General features: G+C 40.8%; 1 protein-coding gene across 16 annotated transcripts in view; it reads right to left on the bottom strand.

The window, feature by feature from the left end:
- NRXN3 (neurexin 3) overlaps positions 1-25,571 on the bottom strand; it is a 1,711,975-nt gene that overhangs the window by 876,792 nt on the left and 809,612 nt on the right. For all 16 annotated transcript variants that reach the window (XM_060295131.1, XM_060295132.1, XM_060295124.1 and 13 more), the window contains 3 exons: positions 22,677-23,058; positions 21,684-21,874; positions 20,718-20,891 (listed from right to left, as the gene is read on the bottom strand). In XM_060295131.1, coding sequence (XP_060151114.1) covers positions 20,718-20,891; positions 21,684-21,874; positions 22,677-23,058 — 747 coding nt within the window. The remainder of the gene's footprint in view (positions 1-20,717; positions 20,892-21,683; positions 21,875-22,676; positions 23,059-25,571) is intronic.

Here is a 25,571-nt window from a genome sequence, read left to right as displayed (position 1 = left end):
AAAGAAAGAACAAGACACTACCATATATAAAATAGATAACTAATAAGGACCTACTGTATAGCACAGGGAACTCTACTCAGTACTTTGTAATGGCCTATATGGGAAAAGAATCTAAGAAAGAGTGGATATATGCATATGTATAACTGATTCACTTTGCTGTACACGTGAAACTAACACAACATTGTAAATCAACTATACTCTGATAAAATTTTTTTAAAAAAAGAAAATTCAAAAGATGTTGGAAGAAATTAAAAAAAATAAAATAAAAACGTACTTCTATTTAATAGATGAAATTAAAAAAAAACAAGAGAATAAAAAAGATAAAGAAATAAAGTCATTCTTTTGTGACTTAAAGCCATGTGGTTTTCCTAACTAATTTATCCATAGAATTTACAAGTATCAACTTAAATAAGCAATTTTCTACTTGGAACCAAACATTTTGGGGGTAGTGGTGGTATTTAATTGACCACATTTCCTCTTCTGATTTAACTATTAGACTCATTTAATCTCAGCAGATGTTGGGACAAAGGCTCTTGGGTCCCCAATGCCCAGGGATAGTATGCAATAACTGTGTTGAATGAGTACAAGTTTGGACTAGACTCTAAAACACTTTCTAAATGGCAATATAAGCTCCTTTTCTTATTTCAAACTATTTAAGGACATCCCTTCCTGAATACACTATATCTTATATCTGTATCTATTTCTCATATTCTCATACTGTCTTCAAAATTGAGAGAGAGAGAGAGAGAGAGAGACAGAGAGAGAGGCAGAGAAAAGGGAAGGGAAGGGAAGGGAAGAGAAGAGAAGGGAAGGGAAGGAGGGAAGGAGGGAGGGAGAGAGAGAAAGAAGGAAGGAAGGGAGAAGAAAAGAAAGGAAGAAAAAAGAAAAGGTAAAGAAACATACCAAAATGCTCTGGAAAAAAGGAAAAAGAAAAACTTAAAACAATGTTTCCGACTGCACATCCATTGATATAATTTGATCTTATACGAATCAGACCAAGGATATAACAATAACAAAACAAGGGACTTACCTAGCACTTATCATGTGCCAGACAATGTACTAAGCGTGTTTCAGATACTAGTTTATTTAGTCTTCATAAACACATGATGAAGCAATTACAAGTATTAAAGAATCAGAGAAACAGGAATGATTTTCTCATGGAAGACATCCAGAACTTCAAAAACAAAAGAATTTTTTGACCGACGATCAAGTTGGAAGGCAAGGATTTCAGAAAAGTAAAGTAAGTCACAGAACCGTCAGGTGATTTTTTTGCAAGGTCCCACGGGTAACAAGTAGCAGGGTGAGGTCTCAAACCCAACCCAAGCGTGCTAACTCTACAACTGATCCACCTAACCTCTGATCCACCTAACCTCTATGGATGTGGATAAACCAGAGGGTGTGTGTGTGTGTGTGTGTGTGCGCGCGTGCGTGTGTGTGTGTGTGTGTGTGTGTGTGTGTGTCTTGCCATTAGATTAGCAAGAGTACTCTAACCTACATTTAATGTAAGGATGTGGCTGTTTTAACAAAGAAAATTTTCAAATGCTATTTCAGTTCAAAATTCAATTAAAAATAAACAGGAAGATCTAGTTTTGTCTAAGTATATGAACAAAAATCTATATCAAATGTGTATGTTTATAAACATAACACATATTTCTGAAGACTTAATAATTTTATCTAAAACATTCTTCCAAATCAACCTAAAATTCCAGATACTCTAAGATAACATAAACCTTTGGAATTACATATTTAGAAAGTTTTTAAATTATTAATAGTAACTACAAACTACACTAAAGCTTCAGGGACTCCCTGTATAGGGCTGGTGTATTAAATATGTAATGAATCCTCACTAAAATAGTCACATATTCTTTTGAGAACGGATGGTGACTTTCTTTGTGTAGTAGGGAAAGTGACAAGGCAACAGAAGTATGCATGAAAGGACTAAGTAAGTTGTCAATGATGTTTGTAGGTGTTTCGGTTTTAACTCCCAGCTCTGTTTTTAGTTTACTGGAAAGCACTGCACTGTCTTTTTTCTTTATTTTTTTCATATGATAACTCTGATGGCTGCCACAAATTTCTCATTATTCTGCTTGAATCTGGGGTTGTTTTTATTTTTAAGAATTGTCCCAGACAGTCATTTCATGCCTGTTACTGCTCAAATCCACCTTTGCTGTACATGCAGACTGACTCAGTCAACTCCTCTTCAAGGTCTCGAAAAATCAAAAGTTGACAGACTGCCTTTTATTACTTGCAGGTCCTTGAGACAGAAGTGCTGTTAGAAGCACAGGACACTTGTATCAGAGTGTATATCTGTTAATGCCTAAGTAGGACTTAACCAAACCTATGCCTCAAACATCCCAGTTTAAAATGGATAAATAACCAGCACCAGCTGGTCTTGGCCATAATGGAGAGATAGGCTTGGTGAGTGGGGGAGCCTGGAATGATACATCTGGGCCGATTCCCAATATCCATTTATCCTAAAGGGCAAGGCTGGTAACCCACTGGTGGGACCAGGTGGGGCTGGTTTAACAATATTCATCATCTTTAATCACACAGCATGAGGTGTTTGTCAAAGGGCTTAGAATCTGTGACTGGAACCTGATTGTGAAGCGTCACCACGGTAGAACTCTGTGCCAGGCAAAGGGTTTGCTGGCCCCATATAAGGCCCAGCTGCCATGGGAAGAAGCTGTATGCAAGCTGCCACGGGCTGCTTAAAGAGATATCTTCCACGTTCAATTTTATTTCCCACGTTTGTAAGTTCACAAACCCTTCCGCTTTTACATTTTAAAATTTACATTGTTTCATAGAGGAAGGATGACTGAGCAGTAATTGAGCGGGAAAGAAAAAAAGAAAGAACAAAAAAAGGAAGATGAATATACATAGATATATGTATCTGTGCACATGTGTGTATGTGTGAAAGATCCTTACCAACTTCCTGAGCAACCTACAGTCTCTATTGCTAAAATATAAGAATTAAAGCGTTGAGGCTTCATGAAAGGTATTCTTGACATTAGGGATGAGGTTATCCTTACTTAGCTGCAAGTATGTATTGGTCCCTACAACAAAGATACTTCTGTAGCTCTCAAAGTGCTTCTACATTTACAGTGTTGGGTCCTCTGGGGTTTTCCAAAGGGAGTCATTTACAGGCAACATAAGATTCATCCCTTTTAATTGGCAGAAACCCAACTCACTTCTATTTAATTTTAAAATAAGAAAGCAATGATCCTTAAATGTGTCAAGCATCCCTCTTCATAAAGAGCCAGCTGAGAAGTGAATGCTCTAGTTCCCACTTTACAGAAGATTAAGCAAAGTCAGAGAACAGGGTCCTGAATGTTATTATAAAATTTCATTGGCAGAAAGACCTAAGAGCATCTGTGTTCCCAAGATCTTACTTTTTCGTCTTGAGGGCAGGACCTATGCCTTGCTCATGCTCAGAAAGGCACTGAGACAGGGCTCATCGAGCATGCTCAGGTGTTTATGGCTTCCTCTCCTCAAGCAAGGGTTCAAAACAGTTGCTTGGTTAGGGCGCTGAGCGAAAAAGACCCACAATAAAATCCAACAGTTGTGGGACATGGGGACAGTTTCAATAACACCCCGGTTCTCCTCAATCACTTCAGCCCTCTCACCATACAATGAGTTAAAATAAGTCAAGATGGGCATGGGAATTGGTTGAAACCAAGACGCCTTCGTGAGTTCTTTATCTCCAGTGGCCTCTGATTTCCTGTGTTCCTGTTAACAACTAGAACTCCGAGGGAAAAAAAAATAATAATAAAACCTGATCTGTAACATTTATGTAAGCTGGTTTTCATGGCGTAAAATACTCCCACCACAGCCAATTTCAAGCGAATATGTGTTACATGATGCCAAGCAGCTTACAAAATTCCTGAAAATTCCTGTGCTGATGCCAGCTCTAGCACAGCACTTCCCTCAATGGCCAATGAACAGCAAAGAATAATTATACTTGGTGAGTAAAGCAATTTACCCACGTGACACTTCCAGACAAGAGAGGTAACAGTAATACCTGCCCTTGCTGGAGTGTGTGTAAAGGTGAGAGAATGGTGTCATCAAAAGCCTTCTTGCTCAATCCACCCTATCTTCAGAGGGTGCCTGCGGAATATAGGTCTAATGATTAGATCATCCCTTCTTTTTAAAATCATGAACAGGTCCTCAAAAGTCAATGCTGCCTCAGAAAATGTAACTGGGACCTCATTTTCTGCTTTTCCTTCTTTTCTCAGCACTGATGTAGCAGCTTGTTGGAGCAGTAGAGGGAATTTTTTAAAAGAGAGAGAGAGAGAAGGGATTTCTAAGGCCAGGCTGGACAAAAAGCCAGCTAATTTAAAATACTTTGTTTTAATGAACATAGTGCACAAATCATCTAGAACTTAGTGAAACAGTATTGCTATGAAAACCAGCTATCATAAAGTCAGCTGGAGGCCACTTGGACACTCTCTGGTTATCTCTGTACTGTTTCTGCTTTGGAAATATGCAAATCCAGACTCACACCATAGAGTACAGTAGGGGAAAGGCCATAAGCTTTAAAATACAGCTTTATTACTTACTAGCAATGTGATCTTGGGCTAATTACCTAAATTCTCTGAGCCCCAGTTTCCCCATCTATATAAAGGAGAAGTTGTTTCTACCTCACACGGTATAAGGATTGAATCAGATAATATATATAAGATCTATAAAGTCATCCATGAACTGGCGATAACAATATCTGTCATGCAAGGTTGTCATCATCATGGAGACACAATACCCTTAGCACGTGCGTGAACTAAGGAAACCCTCAAATAAAGGGTATTCTCAATTCCGCTGGAAAGGAAAATCAATTTCTACCCATTTTAGTTGGGTGTGTAATTGGTCAGGACTGCAGAAATGAACACATTGAGGTAGTTAAGTCATAGTTACAGTTCTTTTGTGAAAAACCTCTGTCATGCAACGTTGAGAGACAAGAGGCAGAAACCACTGTGGAAAGTTCCATTTAATTCCTGTCTCTCTTATTATTTCCCATAATGCAAACCATCTTTGAGGAACTGACTTCTATGAGGTCAAACACTACACTTTACTACACAAAATACAATAGAGAAAGTAATACATCTCTTAGCTTTGGATAAAATGAAGTGAGGAACTATAGTCCACACAGCAAGGAAAGTTGGAGAATTACCTGTTAGAAGAATTTGGCTGATGCCAACTCTTAACCTAAAATGACTTGAAAGAATCTGTGGGTTTTCAAGGTATCCAAACTCAAAACATTTATTGACTTACTTAAGATACACAGCACTTGGAACCAAATCTGATTAATACATGGCCCTCTCCTACCCACATGTCCATCATCTGGGCAGAGGGACAACTTACATTTCTATAAAAGAAGCCCATCAACTCCAAAGACAGAAGCTGCTAAGGGGCATTATAATGGAAAGCAGGGAGAGGATATTCTGATTAATCCCCTAAACCAATAAAGAGCTATTTTTTTTTTTTATTTTTCATGATTATGACTCATCTGCCTCACTCCCCAAAGATCAAACTTAATATTTCTTTTACAGTTGAACAGGTCCTTTCTTAAATGAACATGCTTTTAGGGAATCTTTTCCTCTCTAGGAATACCCCTCTTGCAAATAAAGAGGAATTAGAAAATTACTTCTGAAAAGCCCATGGATGTTGTTATTCTATTCAAGGGACCTTGAGGTTCAAGGGGCTGTACCTCTCAGCAATGCAACACCTCCCATGGACCTCAGGGGAGGTCCTACTTCCTCTCTTAATCTGGAGGGATGCAAAGTGTGACCTAAACCAGGGCCGTCAATCAAGTTCCTCCCTGACACCTTTGGTCATGATGTGTAAAAGCAACTGCTATGAAACAAAGCAACACTGCAGGGGTGGGAGGGAAATACATAGGAGAGAAAGCTCCTTTTCTTCCTCACTCCTCAGAGGCTTCATCTGAGAGAGAAACATGTTTATCTTCTTAGCCCACAAGAGTAACAACTGTCAGGTTCACACCTCTTCCCTCCGTCTTGGAATATGCTACTTCCCTCCTAACCACTCTCTGCTTCCACTTCCTGTCCTCCTCATCCATTCTCCACTCTGGTGTCAGAGTGATCTTCAAAAGATGAAACTCTTACCCAAGTCTCTGTCCTCCTTACAGCGCCCTTGGGGTAAAGTCCAACTCCTTACACAAAAGGTCTGCCATCACCCGTCTCCATCCTACTGCTCCAGCTTTGTGTATATCACATCCCCACATGAGTGTTATTTCAGCCCAATGGAGCTTCCTGTAGGTGCCCAAACTGGCCAAGCTCTTAAGTGAGCTTCCACCTCTCATCCATCTAAAACATGTTGCCCTTCAGACGCAGTTCCAACTCTGCCTAGAAAATATCCCCTGACTAGCCACCATGATCATCATGACCCTACACAGTGCAGCAGCCCTCCTCCGCAGACACACTGCGTGCTCCACGTCCACTCTAGCATAGCAGTTTTCACTCTGCACTGTAGCTACTGGCTGATCTCCTATGGATTTATTTGATGTCAGACTGTACCTCACCTGTAATCCCAGTACCTAGCTAAGTATCTGATACACAGGAGTAGCTGAGTTCCTGTTAAACTGAACAGCACAATCACTGGAGAAGAATGAATGAATGAATGAACAAACAAACAAATAAATATTTTTAAAAACACCACTCCAGCAACACAATGACAAGAGGATTAAAGCTGTTGACTTGCCCCGACCCATCTTGCCACTTCCTAGACCCACTGTTATATCTCCTTATGAATATGATATGCCTTTACTTTTCAGACTGCCTCATTTCTTTGTCATGTTTTTATTGTCCTTCACACTTAATGTTAATTAGTCCTATCCGTGCCCACAGGTTGTAGATGAAAAAGCCAGCATGAGTAATGGTCCATACCCCAATGTCAGGAAAATAAAAGGGAAAGGCATTCGCATCCTAAAGGTCTTTTGCCATAATACTGGGAAGGAGTAAGATGACTCAGAATAATTACAAAGAATAATGGCTCCTGCCACAAAGAGACTGTTAAGTCATTACAAGAATGGAAGAGAGTTTGGGTCAATGGAGTAATCACATAAAAACCATACTGATGACTAGACTGCTTCTATAAATGAGCAAATTAAGACACTCTATTATGTCCCCAAATCTATACCTACACTTTGGTCAACAATTTATAGTAGGCATAGAAATCAACTAGTTCTTTGTTATGATTCCTACAAACCATTTCTCCTTTGCATGGAAATTTTAAGATCATTTTGCTACATATGGAGTCCCCATGGAAGTTTCTGGGGATTCAAAATCCACACAGTTACTACCATGAAGAACGGTAAAGTCTAGGGAGAGATGCAGTTGTCTAGTTTTATCTAATAAATCTGGTCACAAAGAGCTTTGACAACCTTGAATTGTCTCATTATAGATCAAATCCTGTCCCCTTTTCTCTCCCCTCCATTTACAGAGTGACATGGAGTAGAACTATTTGGAAAATTGAATAGAATGTCTAAAAACAACAGCCTTCCATATTACTGAAAGGATCCTACATATTTGAAATTGAAAACTATTGTACCGCTACCTAGAACTTCAAAGTACTAATCCAGTGCATGTTCCTTTCATTAGTTTTATGAGATATTAGCATATTTGTGAATCTGCTAAGAGGGGATGAAGAAGAGTTATAGTAAAATGGCTAGAGAGACCTCATCTAGTTGATATCCACCCGAGAGAGAAACTTGTACTGCTTACCTTCATGACATATAACAAGTCACTGCAAAGTAAATGATCTTTTAGGTGAAAAAGTAAGACAAAGTACCTTTGTCTTAACCACTTCTTACAATTTGTGCTGATTGCAAATTCGCAGAGGCCATCCAAGGCTCAATTCTCCCCTTAACTATTGGCTGAAAGATACCTAAAATGCAGGCTCTCGTCTTGCTACTCTGAGTCAAAGCAGCCTGACACGACAGGAAAGGTGAATCATTACAGACTTTGCAAGGTGCCTCTTTGAATGGTAGAAGAAGCAGTATCTGCAGTAGATATTCACTGATATCTAACATGCAGGCATTTTAAAGGGTATTCAGGGTAAAATCAATAGATCGATAGATCCTCTTCTTCCCCAAGAGTACTTTTTTCTTTAGAATCACAAAACAGGAAATTAAAGTGCTCAATCAAAATCCCCAATAGGAGACATAAAACTCTAGAATGTTTTAATGAGATTAATATCTCCCAAATGCCTAAAAGATTTCTTTAAAATGAGTTAAGAGAAAATGGCATTATCTTTCATAACGTCTAAGCACTCAAAAGCCCTGCTCTGAGAAGTGACCTCCCTGACCCAGAAAATAATAAATTAAGAACTCAAATGGGCTTTTTTTTTTTTCATTTTCCAAGTGCTGTCTTGTGTCTCTAGTGAATAAATTAAAAGGAACCAACCCCTCCATGGCAACTACTTGGAGAGGCATTTCCAGAAGTGGATTAATATGCCTGTGGGTAGTCACAATATAGGATGCTGTCAAACCTCTCTGGTCCCCCCAAAATGGAATCATATTCCCATCCCCAAGACGCCTCGCCTTGGTTGTTATTTTTCATGCAGTGCTTTGGGTTTTCTGCCACTGTTCATAAAGAACACAGGGTTCAGCCCCCTCCCCATAACCGCTGCTGTCCAAGAGGTGTGACAGCTTGAAGTCCTCTAAAGATAAGATACCAAGGGTTACTCAGGACATCTTTCAGTCCAAAGTGGTAATGGGAACAAGAACCTTCTCTACCTTTCAGGTCAGCTTTGGTCAACGCAACTTTGTTAGCAAAAGAACAGAAAAGGCGAAAACAATAACCAGAGGTTAGTAAGAGGTACAGCAAACCAGGGTAACATTACAGAAATGAAAACACAATCGGCATAATCAACATCACTCGAACAGACAATTGAAATGCTCTACAGGTTCTCCAGAGACAGCACAGACAGGGGATGCACAGACCAGGGTGGAGCAGGCCTCATCAGAGCCACATCAGCAGAGCAGGGGCAGGGAAACGTTGAACTGGACAGAGCACAGGCAGGTTACAAGAGCCTTCCCACAACCATACAGGCAACCCCAAGGCATATGGTCCAGAAAAATGATTTTCCATCAGTCAGGATAAACATCAAGAAATAAGGGTAGTACATGGCCAGACTGAAAGACACGTGTGCACAGCCAGACGGAGCCCACAAAAATAATTCTGAACATTTAGGAGTTACGCGTGGAAGAGTCGCTTGGGAGCACTCCTTGTAACCTCCTGAAAATGCCACCAAGGAATCTGGCACTAGAATTGGGCATTTGTATGAAGGTGATTTGGGAACACCAACAATCTCAGTTGGCTTAATTTATAAAAATGTAGCCAAACCCAAATGGCTGTGGGCAAATTGGCACCAAACCAATGTCATTTTTATTTATTTACACCAGTCTCAAAATGAAGCACGTGTGCTTCTCTCAGATGTTTACCGTCTGCAGTTGTGGAATCGGATTTCTAGCCAATACATGCCTTGGTCTCTGCAGCAAAGCTGGCCTCAAGATAGAAAGAGATATTTACCAGCCAAGTACTGAATCAGACATTATAAAAAGTCCTAGTCCAAATTGAGAGGTTGCAAGTCACAGCTAGATGTTGGCTAGTCTGTCCAGAAATTGCACTTAATTTCTAAATTATATACTCTGCATATATTAGAAACATAAAATAAAAACCTAATTCAATATTTTTTTCCTTTCTTACTATAAACAATCAAGAGCCAAAGAGTAGTGGATTAATGTGTCTTTAAAATAATTCCAGACTCTTTGGGATTAGATATAATACAGAAAGTAATCCAATTGCTACTTGGGGATCTTGCGTCATTATCAATGACTTCGACACATATAAGAACATATGATATATCCTAGCCTGTGTACCCCAAATATGTTAAAAATAAAACACATTCACCATCGTGACAAGATTCAGGTTTTAGTTCTTAGTAATGAATCCTTATCCCCTACTTGTTTCCTATTCTAGGCATAGAAATGATAAATCAAGAACTGTGTTCTGTTTCCTGTGACTTGCCTAACTGTCAAAGGCCTTCCTGAGGGTTCGGTACTATGTAGAGAGTCACAATGAGAATGATACTTTTTTGCAGTCTTTCCAAGGTTTCGTGCCCTTCATTTCCCTCCCCATCATCTTCCATAGCGCCCTAAAAAGCTCCTGGTATCTCTTACAAGGGCTTATTCACAATAGTGCAAGCTTCCAATGACAGTAATTTATGCCTTAACCCACTTTTTGGCCATTTTTCCTGGCCACTTAGGCTAATTATCCAAGTCATCTGTGTACAATAAACAAGGGCTTTCTTCCCTCAGAACTCATCCTCCACTTCATGCCACCCAGTGGGGTGGTCATAATGCTCCATGGGTAACCATCATAATTATCTCCATGGCAATAGAGTGCAGTGTTATTAGGCCCATAGGACTTGCCATAGATGCGGATGGTAGAGCCAGCAAGCCACAATATTCAGCTTTGAACAATCACCCATACTCAGAGGAAGGTCAGAACCCACCCTAATGCATGTGATGAGTCATGCCAAACTGCACATAGAGCTGTAGGTAGGGATAGGAACATTTTCTCCAAGCAGATGGGTAATTTCTTTTCCCTAATGCTCCCACAACTTCCCCTGAAGCTCTCGTAAGTGGAGTCCATTCCACCTTTACACTGTACATTTTAATCCACTTTTATAAAGGTTGGTTTAGACTTCCTTTTAATCAAATGCTACAGCTTTACTGCCTTACACCCCAATTTTTTTTTTTTTTTTTTTTTTTTTTGCGGTACACGGGCCTCTCACTGTTGTGGCCTCTCCCGTTGCGGAGCACAGGCTCCGGACGCGCAGGCTCAGCGGCCATGGCTCACGGGCCCAGCCGCTCCGCGGCATGTGGGATCTTCCCGGACCAGGTCACGAACCCGTATCCTCTGCATTGGCAGGCGGACTCTCAACCACTGCGCCACCAGGGAAGCCCAACCCCAATTTTTATACTCTATAGAACTGTGCCTCCGATACAGTAGCCATAGATGCATGTGGCTATTGAGGACCTTAAAGATGTGGTCTGAACTGGGGTGTGCTACAAGTGCAAAATACACACTTGATTTTGACGGCTCATATGAAGAAAATAAAATGTCTAACTAAAAATTTTATAATGATTATATGCTGAAATGATAATATTTTGGATATATTAGGTTAAGTTAAATAAAATGTAAAATTAAACTTAACTTTACCTGTTACTTTGTATCTTTTTTCTTAAATACAGCTACCAGGAAATTTAAAATTACGTATATGACTTACATTATATTTCTATCAGGCGACGTTGCAATGGAGTTAAATGGATGATGCCTGTTGACTTTTAAATCTACAAAACTGATGGCATGATAAAAATATTTAACATTTGAAGAGAGCCTTATACTTTTGAATATGTGCTTTTATATTATGATTTTACTAGATGTGATTAATTATTCCAGGAAAACTGGAATTTCTGTCATTCCACAATCTCCTAAACTAGTATACTCAAATTAATTCTCAAACGGCGCATCAATTTCAGGACTTCCCTTAACACCCAAAAGAACTAAGAGCAGGCCAATAAGACAAAAACTTTTGAGTTGAATGAAATTGTGCATTTTCAGGAGAAGAAAGCAAAGCGGCTGCTTTAAATGCTTGGTGATTCCCAACTTCCTGTCCCTCCTGTACACACACAACATATTTGGCTAACAGAATTTAAGAACTATTTCTGGCTAAAAGAAAACTGGAGAGGGTTATAGGGACAAGCGGCCTTATTACTAGTGCAAAGGAAAATGACTTCCATACTACAAATAAGCCTGGGAAGCTGATTAGAAGCTTTTATTAAAATGTGCTTTATGAGGCCCCAGGGAAGATGGCGGAAGAGTAAGACGCGGAGATCACCTTCCTCCCCACAGATACACCAGAAATACATCTACACGTGGAACAACTCCTACAGAACACCTACTGAAGGCTGGCAGAAGACCTCAGACCTCCCAAAAGGCAAGAAACTCCCCACGTACCTGGGTAGGGCAAAAGAAAAAACAGAGACAAAAGAATAGGGACGGCACCTGCACCAGTGGGAGGGAGCTGTGAAGGAGGAAAAGTTTCCACACTCTAGGAAGCCCCTTCGAGGGCGGAGACTGCGGGAGGCGGAGGGGGGAGCTTCGAAGCTGCGGAGTGCACAGCAACGGGTGCGGAGGGCAAAGCGGGGAGATTCCCGCACAGAGGATCGGTGCCGACCGGCACTCACCAGCCCGAGAGGCTTGTCTGCTCACCCGCCGGGGCGGGCGGGGCTGAGAGCTGAGGCCGGAGCGCAGGGAGAGGACTGGGGTTGGCGGCTTGAACATAGCCTGAAGGGGTTAGTGCACCACAGCTAGCCGGGAGGGAGTCCGGGGAAAAGCCTGCATCAGCAGAAGAGGCAGGAGACTTTTCCTTCCCTCTTTGTTTCCTGGGGCGTGAGGAGAGGGGTTTAAGAACGCTGCTTAAAGGAACTCCAGAGACGGGCGCGAGCCGCGGCTGAAAGCGCGGACCCCAGAGACGGGCGCGAGCCGCGGCTGAAAGCGCGGAATCCAGAGACGGGCGCGAGCCGCGGCTGAAAGCGCGGAATCCAGAGACGGGCGCAAGCCGCGGCTAAAAGCGCGGACCCCAGAGGCGGGCGGGAGACGTTAAGGCTGCTGCTGCCGCCACCGAGGGGCCTGTGTGCGAGCACAGGTCACTCTCCACACCCCTCTTCCGCGGAGGCTGTGCAGCCCGCCACTGCCGGGTTCCCGGGATCCAGGGACAACTTCCCCGGGAGAGCGCACAGCGCGCCTCAGGCTGGTGCAAAGTCACGCCAGCCTTTGCCACCGCAGGCCCGCCCCGCACTCTGTGCCCCTCCGTCCCCGCCGGCCTGAGTGCGCCAGAGCCCCCAATCAGCGGCTCTTTTAACCCCATCCTGTCTGAGCAAAAAACAGACGCCCTCCAGCGATCTACACGCAGTGGCAGGGCCAAATCCAAAGCTTAGCCCTGGGAGCTGTGAGAACAAAGAAGAGAAAGGGAAATCCCCCCCAGCAGCCTCAGAAGCAGCGGATTAAAGCTCCACAATCAACTTGATGTACCCTGCATCTGTGGAATACCTGAATAGACAACCAATCATCCCAAATTAAGGAAGTGGACTTTAGGAGCAAGATCTATGATTTTTTCCCCTTTCCTCTTTTTGCGAACGTGTATGTGTATGCTTCTGTGTGAGATCTTGTCTGTATAGTCTTGCTTCCACCATTTGTCCTAGGGTTCTATCCGTCCATGTTTTTTTTTAAATTTTTTTCTTAATAATTAATTTTAATAACCTTATTATACTTTACCTTCGTTCTTTCTTTCTTTCTTTCCGTCCTTCCTTCCCTCCTTTAGACAACGAATCATCCCAAATTGAGGAGGTGGTCTCTGACAGCAAGATTTAGGATTTTTCCCCATTTACCTCTTTTAGTGAGGGTGTATGTGTATGCTTCTGTGTAAGATTTTGTCTGTATAGCTTTGCTGCCAACATTTGTCCTAGGTTCTTTCCGTCCCTTTTTTTTTTTTTTTTTTCTAAATAAGAAGTTTTTAATTCAATAACTTTATTATACTGTATTTTATTTTTACTGTATCTTCTTTCTTTCTGTCTTTTTTCCTTCTTTCCCTCCTTCCTTCCCTCCTCCCTCCCTCCCTCCCTTCTTTCCTTCTTGCCTTCTTTCCTTCTTTGCTTCTTTCTTTCTTTCTTCCTTCCTTCCTACCCTCCTTTCCTTCTTTCTTTCCTCATACTTCTACTAATTCCCTCTACTTTTTCTCCCTTTTATCCTGAGCCTGTGGATGAAAAGCTTTTGGTGCTCCAGCCAGGAGGCAGGGCTCTGCCTCTGAGGTAGGACAGCCAACTTCAGGACACTGATCAACAAGAGACCTCCCAGCTCCACATAATATCAAACAGCGAAAATCTCCCAGAGACCTCCATCTTAACACCAGCACCCAGCTTCACTCAACGACCAGCAAGCCACAGTGCTGGAAAACCTATGCCAAACAACTAGCAAAACAGGAACACAACCCCACCCATTAGCAGAGAGGCTGCCTAAAATCATAATAAGGCCACAGACACCCCCAAACACACCACCAGACGTGAACCTGACCACTAGAGAGACAAGATCCAGCCTCATCCACCACAACACAGGCACTAGCCCCCTCCACCAGGAAGCCTACACAACCCACTGAACCAACCTTAGCCACTAGAGAAAGACATCAAAAACAGGAGGAACCACAAACCTGCAGCCTGCAAAAAGGAGATCCCAAACACAGTAAGATAAGCAAAATGAGAAGACAGAAAAACACACAGCAGATAAAGGAGCAAGATAAAAATGCACCAGACCTAACAAATGAAGAGGAAATAGGCAGTCTACCTGAAAGAGAATTCAGAATAATGATAGTAAGGTTGATCCGAAATCTTGGAGATAGAATGGACAATAGATTGGACAAAATGCAAGAATCAGTTAACAAGGACCTAGAAGAACTAAAGATGAAACAAGCAACGATGAACAACACAATAAATGAAATTAAAAGTACTCTAGATGGGATCAATAGCAGAATAACTGAGGCAGAAGAACGGATAAGTGACCTGGAAGATAAAATAGTGGAAATAACTACTGCAGAGCAGAATAAAGAAAAAAGAATGAAAAGAACTGAGGACAGTCTCAGAGACCTCTGGGACAACATTAAACGCACCAACATTCGAATTATAGGGGTTCCAGAAGAAGAAGAGAAAAAGAAAGGGACTGAGAAAATATTTGAAGAGATTATAGTTGAAAACTTCCCTAATATGGGAAAGGAAATAGTTAATCAAGTCCAGGAAGCACAGAGAGTCCCATACAGGATAAATCCAAGGAGAAATACGCCAAGACACATATTAATCAAACTGTCAAAAATTAAATACAAAGAAAGCATATTAAAAGCAGCAAGGGAAAAACAACAAATAACACATAAGGGAATCCCCATAAGGTTAACAGCTGATCTCTCAGCAGAAACCCTACAAGCCAGAAGGGAGTGGCAGGACATACTGAAAGTGATGAAGGAGAAAAACATGCAGCCAAGACTACTCTACCCAGCAAGGATCTCATTCAGATTTGATGGAGAAATTAAAACCTTTACAGACAAGCAAAAGCTGAGAGAGTTCAGCACCACCAAACCAGCTTTACAACAAATGCTAAAGGATCTTCTCTAGGCAAGAAACACAAGAGAAGGAAAAGACCTATAATAACGAACCCAAAACAATTTAGAAAATGGGAATAGGAACATACATATCGATAATTACCTTAAATGTAAATGGACTAAATGCTCCCACCAAAAGACACAGATTAGCTGAATGGATACAAAAACAAGACCCTTATATATGCTGTCTACAAGAGACCCACTTCAGACCTAGAGACACATACAGACTGAAAGTAAGGGGATGGAAAAAGATATTCCATGCAAATGGAAGCCAAAAGAAAGCTGGAGTAGCAATTCTCATATCAGACAAAATAGACTTTAAAATAAGGACTATTAAAAGAGACAAAGAAGGACACTACATAATGATCAAGGGATCGATCCAAGAAGAAGATATAACAATTGTAAATATTTATGCACCCAACATAGGAGCACCTCAATACATAAGGCAAATACTAACAGCCATAAAAGGGGAAATCGACAGTAACACATTCATAGTAGGGGACTTAAACACCCCACTTTCACCCATGGACAGATCATCCAAAATGAAAATAAATAAGGAAACACAAGCTTTAAATGATACATTAAACAAGATGGAATTAATTGATATTTATAGGACACTCCATCCAAAAACAACAGAATACACATTTTTCTCAAGTGCTCATGGAACATTCTCCAGGATAGATCATATCTTAGGTCACAAATCAAGCCTTGGTAAATTTAAGAAAATTGAAATTGTATCAAGTATCTTTTCTGACCACAACGCCATGAGACTAGATATCAATTACAGGAAAAGATTTGTAAAAAATACAAACACATGGAGGCTAAACAATACACTACTTAATAATGAAGAGATCACTGAAGAAATCAAAGAGGAAATCAAAAAATACCTAGAAACAAATGACAATGGAGACACAACGACCCAAAACCTGTGGGATGCAGCAAAAGCAGTTCTAAGGGGGAAGTTTATAGCAATACAAGCCCACCTTAAGAAGCAGGAAACATCTCGAATAAACAACCTAACCTTGCACCTCAAGCAATTAGAGAAAGAAGAACAAAAAAACCCCAAACCTAGCAGAAGGAAAGAAATCATAAAAATCAGATCAGAAATAAATGAAAAAGAAATGAAGGAAACAATAGCAAAGATCAATAAAACTAAAAGCTGGTTCTTTGAGAAGATAAACAAAATAGATAAACCACTAGCCAGACTCATCAAGAAAAAAAGGGAGAAGACTCAAATCAATAGAATTAGAAATGAAAAAGGAGAGGTAACAACTGACACTGCAGAGATAAAAGAGATCATGAGAGATTACTACAAGCAACTCTATGCCAATAAAATGGACAATCTGGAAGAAATGGACAAATTCTTAGAAATGCACAACCTGCCAAGACTGAATCAGGAAGAAATAGAAAATATGAACAGACCAATCACAAGCACTGAAATTGAAACTGTGATTAAAAATCTTCCAACAAAGAAAAGCCCAGGACCAGATGGCTTCACAGGCGAATTCTATCAAACATTTAGAGAAGAGCTAACACCTATCCTTCTCAAACTCTTCCAAAATATAGCAGAGGGAGGACCACTCCCTAACTCCTTCTACGAGGCCACCATCACCTTGATACCAAAACCAGACAAGGATGTCACAAAGAAAGAAAACTACAGGCCAATATCACTGATGAACATAGATGCAAAAATCCTCAACAAAATACTAGCAAACAGAATCCAACAGCACATTAAAAGGATCATACACCATGATCAAGTGGGGTTTATTCCAGGAATGCAAGGATTCTTCAATATACGCAAATCTATCAATGTGATAAACCATATTAACAAATTGAAGGAGAAAAACCATATGATCATCTCAATAGATGCAGAGAAAGCTTTTGACAAAATTCAACACCCATTTATGATAAAAACCCTGCAGAAAGTAGGCATAGAGGGAACTTTCCTCAACATAATAAAGGCCATATATGACAAGCCCACAGCAAACATCATCCTCAATGGTGAAAAACTGAAAGCATTTCCACTAAGATCAGGAACAAGACAAGGTTGCCCACTCTCACCACTATTATTCAACATTGTTTTGGAAGTTTTAGCCACAGCAATCAGAGAAGAAAAGGAAATAAAAGGAATCCAAATTGGAAAAGAAGAAGTAAAGCTGTCACTGTTTGCAGATGACATGATCCTATACATAGAGAACCCTAAAGATGCTACCAGAAAACTACTAGAGCTAATCAATGAATTTGGTAAAGTGGCAGGATACAAAATTAATGCACAGAAATCTCTGGCATTCCTATACACTAAGGATGAAAAATCTGAAAGTGAAATCAAGAAAACACTCCCATTTACCATTGCAACAAAAAGAATAAAATATCTAGGAATAAACCTACCTAAGGAGACAAAAGACCTGTATGCAGAAAATTATAAGACACTGATGAAAGAAATTAAAGATGATATAAATAGATGGAGAGATATACCATGTTCTTGGATTGGAAGAATCAACATTGTGAAAATGACTCTACTACCCAAAGCAATCTACAGATTCAATGCAATCCCTATCAAACTACCACTGGCATTTTTCACAGAACTAGAACAAAAACTTTCACAATTTGTATGGAAACACAAAAGACCCCGAATAGCCAAAGCAATCTTGAGAACGAAAGAAGGAACTGGAGGAATCAGGCTCCCTGACTTCAGACTATACTACAAAGCTACAGTCATCAAGACGGTATGGTACTGGCACAAAAACAGAAAGATAGATCAATGGAACAGGATAGAAAGCCCAGAGATAAACCCATGCACATATGGACGCCTTATCTTTGATAAAGGTGGCAGTAATGTACAATGGAGAAAGGACAGCCTCTTCAATAAGTGGTGCTGGGAAAACTGGACAGCTACATGTAAAAGTATGAGATTAGATCACTCCCTAACACCATACACAAAAATAAGCTCAAAATGGATTAAAGACCTAAATGTAAGGCCAGAAACTATCAAACTCTTAGAGGAAAACATAGGCAGAACACTCTATGACATAAATCAAAGCAAGATCCTTTCTGACCCACCTCCTAGAGTAATGGAAATAAAAACAAAAATAAACAAATGGGACCTAATGAAACTTCAAAGCTTTTGCACAGCAAAGGAAACCGTAAACAAGACCAAAAGACAACCCTCAGAATGGGAGAAAATATTTGCAAATGAAGCAACCGACAAAGGATTAATCTCCAAAATTTACAAGCAGCTCATGCAGCTCAATAACAAGAAAACAAACAACCCAATCCAAAAATGGGCAGAAGACCTAAATAGACATTTCTCCAAAGAAGATATACAGACTGCCAACAAACACATGAAAGAATGCTCAACATCATTAATCATTAGAGAAATGCAAATCAAAACTACAATGAGATATCATCTCACACCAGTCAGAATGGCCATCATCAAAAAATCTAGAAACAATAAATGCTGGAGAGGGTGTGGAGAAAAGGGAACACTCTTGCACTGCTGGCGGGAATGTGAATTGGTTCAGCCACTATGGAGAACAGTATGGAGGTTCCTTAAAAAACTACAAATAGAACTACCATATGACCCAGCAATCCCACTACTGGGCATATACCCTGAGAAAACCAAAATTCAAAAAGAGTCATGTACCAAAATGTTCATTGCAGCTCTATTTACAATAGCCCGGAGATGGAAACAACCTAAGTGCCCGTCATCGGATGAATGGATAAAGAAGATGTGGCACATATATACAATGGAATATTACTCAGCCATAAAAAGAAACGAAATTGAGCTATTTGTAATGAGGTGGATAGACCTAGAGTCTGTCATACAGAGTGAAGTAAGTCAGAAAGAAAAAGACAAATACCGTATGCTAACACATATATATGGAATTTAAGAAAAAAGTGTCATGAAGAACCTAGGGGTAAAGCAGGAATAAAGACGCAGACCTCTTAGAGAACGGACTTGAGGTTATGGGGAGGGGGAAGGGTGAGCTGTGACAGGGCGAGAGAGAGTCATGGGCATATACACACTAACAAACGCAGTAAGGTAGATAGCTAGTGGGAAGCAGCCGCATGGCACAGGGATATTGGCTCGGTGCTTTGTGACAGCCTGGAGGGGTGGGATGGGGAGGGTGGGAGGGAGGGAGACGCAACAGGGAAGACATATGGGAACATATGTTTATGTATGACTGATTCACTTTGTTATAAAGCAGAAACTAACACACCGTTGTAAAGCAATTATACCCCAATAAAGATGTTAAAAAAAAAAAAAATGTGCTTTATGATGGCAAGTGAAGGACTGAAGCTGGTTAAGAACAGGAGTGATAAATGAAGTTGAACAGTTAGAAGATGAATGAACAGGTTGGATGTGGTAAATTAATGAGGGATACAAGAAAACAGTATATTGCACAAAAAACCATGAGGCTCCAGCAGACAAAAGAATACATAGGTCCTGGTGACTGATCAGATCATCCTCTTTGCCTTTCAAGTTAGACACGAGTCACCTTTTCAGCCTACCCAAGGAGTCTGGGGAAGGCTGAAAATGTGTCTGCTCTCCCCTGCTGGTTAAAACTAGATAGCTTTTATTGTAAAGAGCTATTGGACTCACATGACCTATAAAATTCAGTTAGTATCTCAAGAGACAGTGGATTATCTACAGAAAGAGGGTGAGCATGGTTTGTTGTGCTGCATGGGTGGGCATGCAATGCTATTAAATGTCTCACATTAGATAATGTTTGTAAATAATAATCCTACCACTTATTGAGTACCTACTATATATGTACCAGGCATTCTATATATATCTCTGACTTATATATATTACCTTCCAAGGTAAGTTTTATTGTCCCATTTTACAGATGAGGAAGATATCATTCCGAGAGGTTAAGTAACTTGTCAAAAGTCACACAGCCAACAGGAACTACTACCTGGACCTAAATCCAGGTCTTTCTAACATCAAAGCCCATGCTGTTCCACTACACCACACCAAGAAACCACCAAATGACGCCTGACATCTAGTAAGTGCTCAGTAACTGTCACTTCCCCTCCTCCATCATGGCATTCTGACATCATTTTCCTACCTTCTGCTCAGTTTTCATTAAATGATGCAGTCACTATTAGCAACATAAGAAATATTTTATTAATGGTGACACTCACATAAAAGTCTCTGATTTGTACCTCCCTGTGTATTAAGATATAAATAAAAGTCCCTGATACCCTTTCAGCCATGCTGGAAGCAAAGGCACAAGTCAGGAGAAGCCTGATGTCAACGCCAGGAAAGGTCCTCTATGGCAAGTATGAAAGACATCTGCCAACATATTGTACATTCCTGGAGCCTGTGCCACATGTCTTGACATACTCAGCCAGTGACAGGAGGACATCAGTGGTGATGCAATGTCAGATGGTGAATGGGATGAGAGGGGACTGGTAAACCAAGGAAGGAGGCACTGGCAGAGGCAGCAAAGAGGCTTGCGACAGAATGTAGCTTAAAAAGAAAAAGGTTGTACCTTCACAGCCACGCTCAATCTGTCCACTCCGATGGAGGGCATCGTTGATGAGGTCTGGCAGGCGTCCATTCAAGTCCACTGATGCCAGACAGCCCTGAAAGCCATCCCGGGAGGCCACGAGCTTTGGGAGGTTGCTGTACATGCCTTGGGCCAGACCTGCCATGTAGAGGTCACCTGGAAAGGAAAATAGGTAGTAAAAGCAAATGGGTAAATGGTATGGAAACCACGTCAACAAAAGCCAAGTCACATTAGACTGTTTACTAGATAACGGCAATACAGCTGGGGGGGAACAGCATAAACAAAATTATTACCAGAGTTTCTACATTGTAAAAAGAAGAAACTAACATTTCTTATGTGTCATTCATTTTATACAAAACATCTCACAAATTTTAATCACTATATCCATTCTATGAGGTAGGTATTGTTCCCATTTTATGATGAAGTAAAGATTAACAACATTTTCAACAAAGCAACCACTTACTGAGTGCTTTTTATGTGCTTGTTACCAATAGTATGCTGAGGATATTATAGACACTATTCCATCCAAACTCCTAATAGCCCAGAAAGGTAGTAACAATTATCATCCTCATTTTGCAAAAAAAAAAAAAGTATATAGAAGCTGAACAAGGCTAAGAAATTTTACCAAAGTCACCCAGGCGGTAAATGACTCAGCTGAGATTCCAAAACCTACATGCCTTCCTCTGTATTATGATCCCTCCACATTTTGACATTTATCCCCTCATCACTCAGCTCCCACATGCCCCAGGTTTACAGAGAAAACAAACCATCCCTCAGGAGTGGTCGAAGTAAAAACTAACAAATTGCGTCATGTTATAATTCAATGTTGTTAAAATAGGTTATGTATGATGTATCAAAACGCATGGCGCTCCTAAACGGTAGTTTACCTCTGGAAACAGCCTTTCCACTGAAAGCTCTAAAAAGGAGAAACTTCTTTACAAGGTTTACCTTTCAAATCCAGATTTTTGGCACCATTGATAACCTGAGTGACCACCTTAGTGTCCACTTTCAGGCTGTGGGTGTTACTGTTGTCCCGGGTGATGACGACGTTGTGCCACTGGTTGTCATTCAGGGGGCGGTCACTATTGCCTTTGATCACATTGGGGCCGTTTCCAAGGTCAAACACGTAGTGTATGTACCTAGGAGGAACCACAAGCACCCAATGACTTGAGATTCCCTGCAGTGGTTTAAGGGCAATGTGTACATAACTGGCATTGGGGGCTTCAAATCCCCCAAGCTAGACTGGCATCATGCAAGAATAACTAAAAGCTTGATTTAAGAATATAAAAATAATCAGTTCCTATTCTACCAGACTTCACTTGAGTTCTGTACTCATTGAATCCATTTCTTTAACACTACCTAGTAAAAATCCAGAGACACAAAGCAGTACAGCTGGTACACTCCAAAACATTAGGGGGCGACATCTAAATTCACAGTCAATCATGGATCTGTGTTTTGGGTTTTGTTCTATTTTTTGCTTTTGTTTTAACTACTTCCCAACACACAGTAGTAAAATATCTTGAAGCAAGAACAGCTTTTTAAAATTTGCATATATGGGCTAATGGTAGTACTGAAAATATCTGTATTTCATTTCTTCCTATAAATTTGGTGGTTGCAGACTATACTGCCCCAGAGATAGATGCAACACATACCCTATCCCTCTTTTGCAAAAATAAGCTTTTTTTCCCTTAGGTTTAAAGGACTACGTTTCAGATTAAAAAGCCTGACAGTATTGAGTTATAGAAGAAGATCTTTAAACAAACTCATGAATCTCTCTCCCTTCCAGTCCTAATGATTACAAAGATATTTTTAATCAATGCGGATGAGAGCATGAATCAGGAATAGAGGGTAGAGAGTAGAATAGACAGTTTTTCTGTGCATATTTTATTCAGGGTTTGAGCTAAGACATTTAGTATAAACTAGGCGATCTCTTCCACGTACCCCTTGACGAGCTCAACAGCAATGAAGTCATTGCCATCACCGCTATTGAAGAGAATGAAGCCGTCAGCGGAGGTGGTCTTGAACTGGAAGAAGAGGTGCATGGAGGTGTAGGCCTGGAGGGTGGCCAGGCTCAGGTAGCTGCTCTTGGTCTTAAAAGTGACAGGGTCAGCGATGATGTTCCTCAGTCCAAAACGAGCCTTCAGTTCGCAGTAATCGATGTCTCCATTTTTGCACAAGTCAATGTAGAGCAGCCCATTAAACATGAGGCTCTGCAGGTGGCCAATGAAACTGGAGGGGACAACGGAGATGTAACGTTTCTCGGTCATGATACCAGTTTCAATGTTGTGGAATTCCAAGCGGGTATGGTCTCCCACCATTGTACCTGTGAAAATCACAGATGAGATACAAACAGGAGAAGTTACCACGTTTTGTCATAGCACCCTTACTACATCTTTTAGGTCTAATTTGTTTCCACACAAAGTACTCAGTTCCAGAAAACAAAACACTCAATATAGTAGATATCTGACTTGGCTTCAGTCGGGGAGCTGATGACTGTCCCAGCCCAAGTTAAACGCCCTGCATCCCATGCGCTCCTGCAGCTGCTCAGAATGTCCCATCTTATAAAGGAAAATATAAGCTCATGGGCAACTCAAGTTAAAGGATGAAACTATTTGTTTTCTCCATTCAGGAAAATAATTGGGTACCAGTACATACAATAAGAAGGAAAACTTCTATTGCTCTAACCCTTATAAAGATAAAATAAGCGAGCCTTAGGCATTCATTACTAATATTCTTGGTGTAATAATTCACCACCCAGTACTTGTGGAAAAGTTTCTATTGTAGAACATATTAATTTTACCTGACCAGCAACCGTTGCTTTTTCTGATAATAACAACTAATCTTCCTTTGGGAAGATACCCTCCTCACTTCACCCTTAAACCAACTGGGCTGGATGAAGACGACCCCATCCCGGCCCCAGAAGTAATCAATCTACCCAGGCAGAACCACTCAGTGTATTTTTCTCTCTCTAGCCGTTGAGTATGGTCTACGGACTAACAAAGTGGTCTTCGAACCTTAGCCTGCATATGAATCACACAGTTCACTGAGCCCCACCCTTCGAGTTTATTATTCAAAAGTCTGCAGTGTAGCCTGAGAATCTGCATTTCTAACAAGTTTCAAGGTGATGCTTACATGACGGGTCTAGGGACCCCCCCTTAGAACACTGGATTAGCAGCAACCCTAGTTGGTCCAGTAATATTCCCCCAGGGTTTGTGCTGGAACACTTAGGAAAGAGACGTTCTTTGCAAACAAGGCTTTCTGAAGGGGTAAGAAGAAAACCCAGGGCCGCTGGAGGCCACGTGATAACTGGAGGGCTAGGGCCTCCCTGGTGAGACAGCAGACCCACAGACAACCACAGAACGGAGAGGAACAGCTCGGCAGGATGATGTCATTTGAAGACCTGGATCTAGCTGGCCAAATCTGGACTTTTAAAAACTACATGGCAATAGATTCTCCTTTATGCTTAAAGCATTTGAGATGGGTGTCTGACATGTGCAAGTAAAATATCTCCAGCTCATACAAATAAAATATTAGATCACTCACTACCTGGTTTACCCAGAAGTAGTGAGAGGCTGGGGCAAGGGTAATGAGGTGGGCTTGAAATAAATACAAAGAGACTGGAAACTTTAGTAACAAAGTCAAGGAAAATAGCGTTAGTATGGCCAGAGCAGAAGGTGGCTCTCTCACATTTATTTGGATAAATCATATTAAAATTTAACAAACCACGTCCTAATGCCCCAGAGGTAGAAGGTAGGGAAGGGGAATTCCCTCTTCCTTCCCGCTCCTGTTGCTACCCTCCACTTTGAAGAAATTCCATTAGCAAGACACTCCTAGAATCTCTTACTGCCTCTTTTGTCAATTTCCAGAGGAAAGGAAGTGACAAAATCAGAACTATTAAGGACAGTCTGCAAAGAGAAACCATATGTGCATAGCTCAGCCCCCGGCATGTCCTTTAAGGGAGCAAGCTGCCCTCAAGAAACACCAGTTTACCTCACTCACTCATCCGCAGCATGGGTGTTAGAGGAACAGGCCTCGCTTCAGTCCTACCCCGGTCCTGAATTAGTTAGTGTTTGAGTGGGCAATTCTAATTCTGAAATTCAGTACATGTAAACCACATGTTTAAACATCAGTGTTATCACTAATAAAAATACCTCATTTCCACCAGACTTGCATTTGTTTTTCTCTATTGGTATAGAACTCAGGTGGCAAAAATTAAAGGAGGGGAGGGGATCATATTTTCTTGGGTCCTTAAACTGCAGTATCTGGGAGCTTCAACCAGATCACACCCTTGGACGCTCAAGATTAACTTCATCCCTTTGGGAGCATACACAGACCTAATTCAAAGAATCGCTCATAAGCACAAAAATCAAATTTACATTTTATGAGCTTCTATGTGGTGTTCTGACAGCTAATGACAAATCGTTCTCTTAATATAAGCAAAAATAAAATAATGATGTTGGTTAACTTACATATAAAACTGTAACAACAAAAATCAAAATACAACATAAATCTGCTAACAATTGAATAACTAGAAGAAAGAATCACTGTATAAAATTACTTAGTATTAAAAATTGGACTGGTCATGAAAATGCAAACTAGCATAACCTAAATTCACATGATCTAAAAACAATGAAGTGACTGAAACAAATACCCTATGTCAATTTGGCTACAGCTGTTCATACCAGGGCTGGAGGCTGAAAGCTGGGGCTGGAGTCTGATGGGGAGGGGAAACCACAGCCAGTCTCGATAAGGACACAGGAACTTAACTATGATGATGCCGGCAGTCCTACTCATTCTTATTTTAGCGTTAAAAATAAAAAAGATCAGTGATGAGAA

This window comes from Globicephala melas, chromosome 2 (assembly GCF_963455315.2).
Source record: "Globicephala melas chromosome 2, mGloMel1.2, whole genome shotgun sequence".
NCBI classification, from domain to species: Eukaryota; Metazoa; Chordata; class Mammalia; order Artiodactyla; family Delphinidae; genus Globicephala; species Globicephala melas.
The sequence above is the reverse complement of the archived record's forward strand: the minus strand, read 5'-3'. Positions and strand labels throughout refer to the sequence as shown.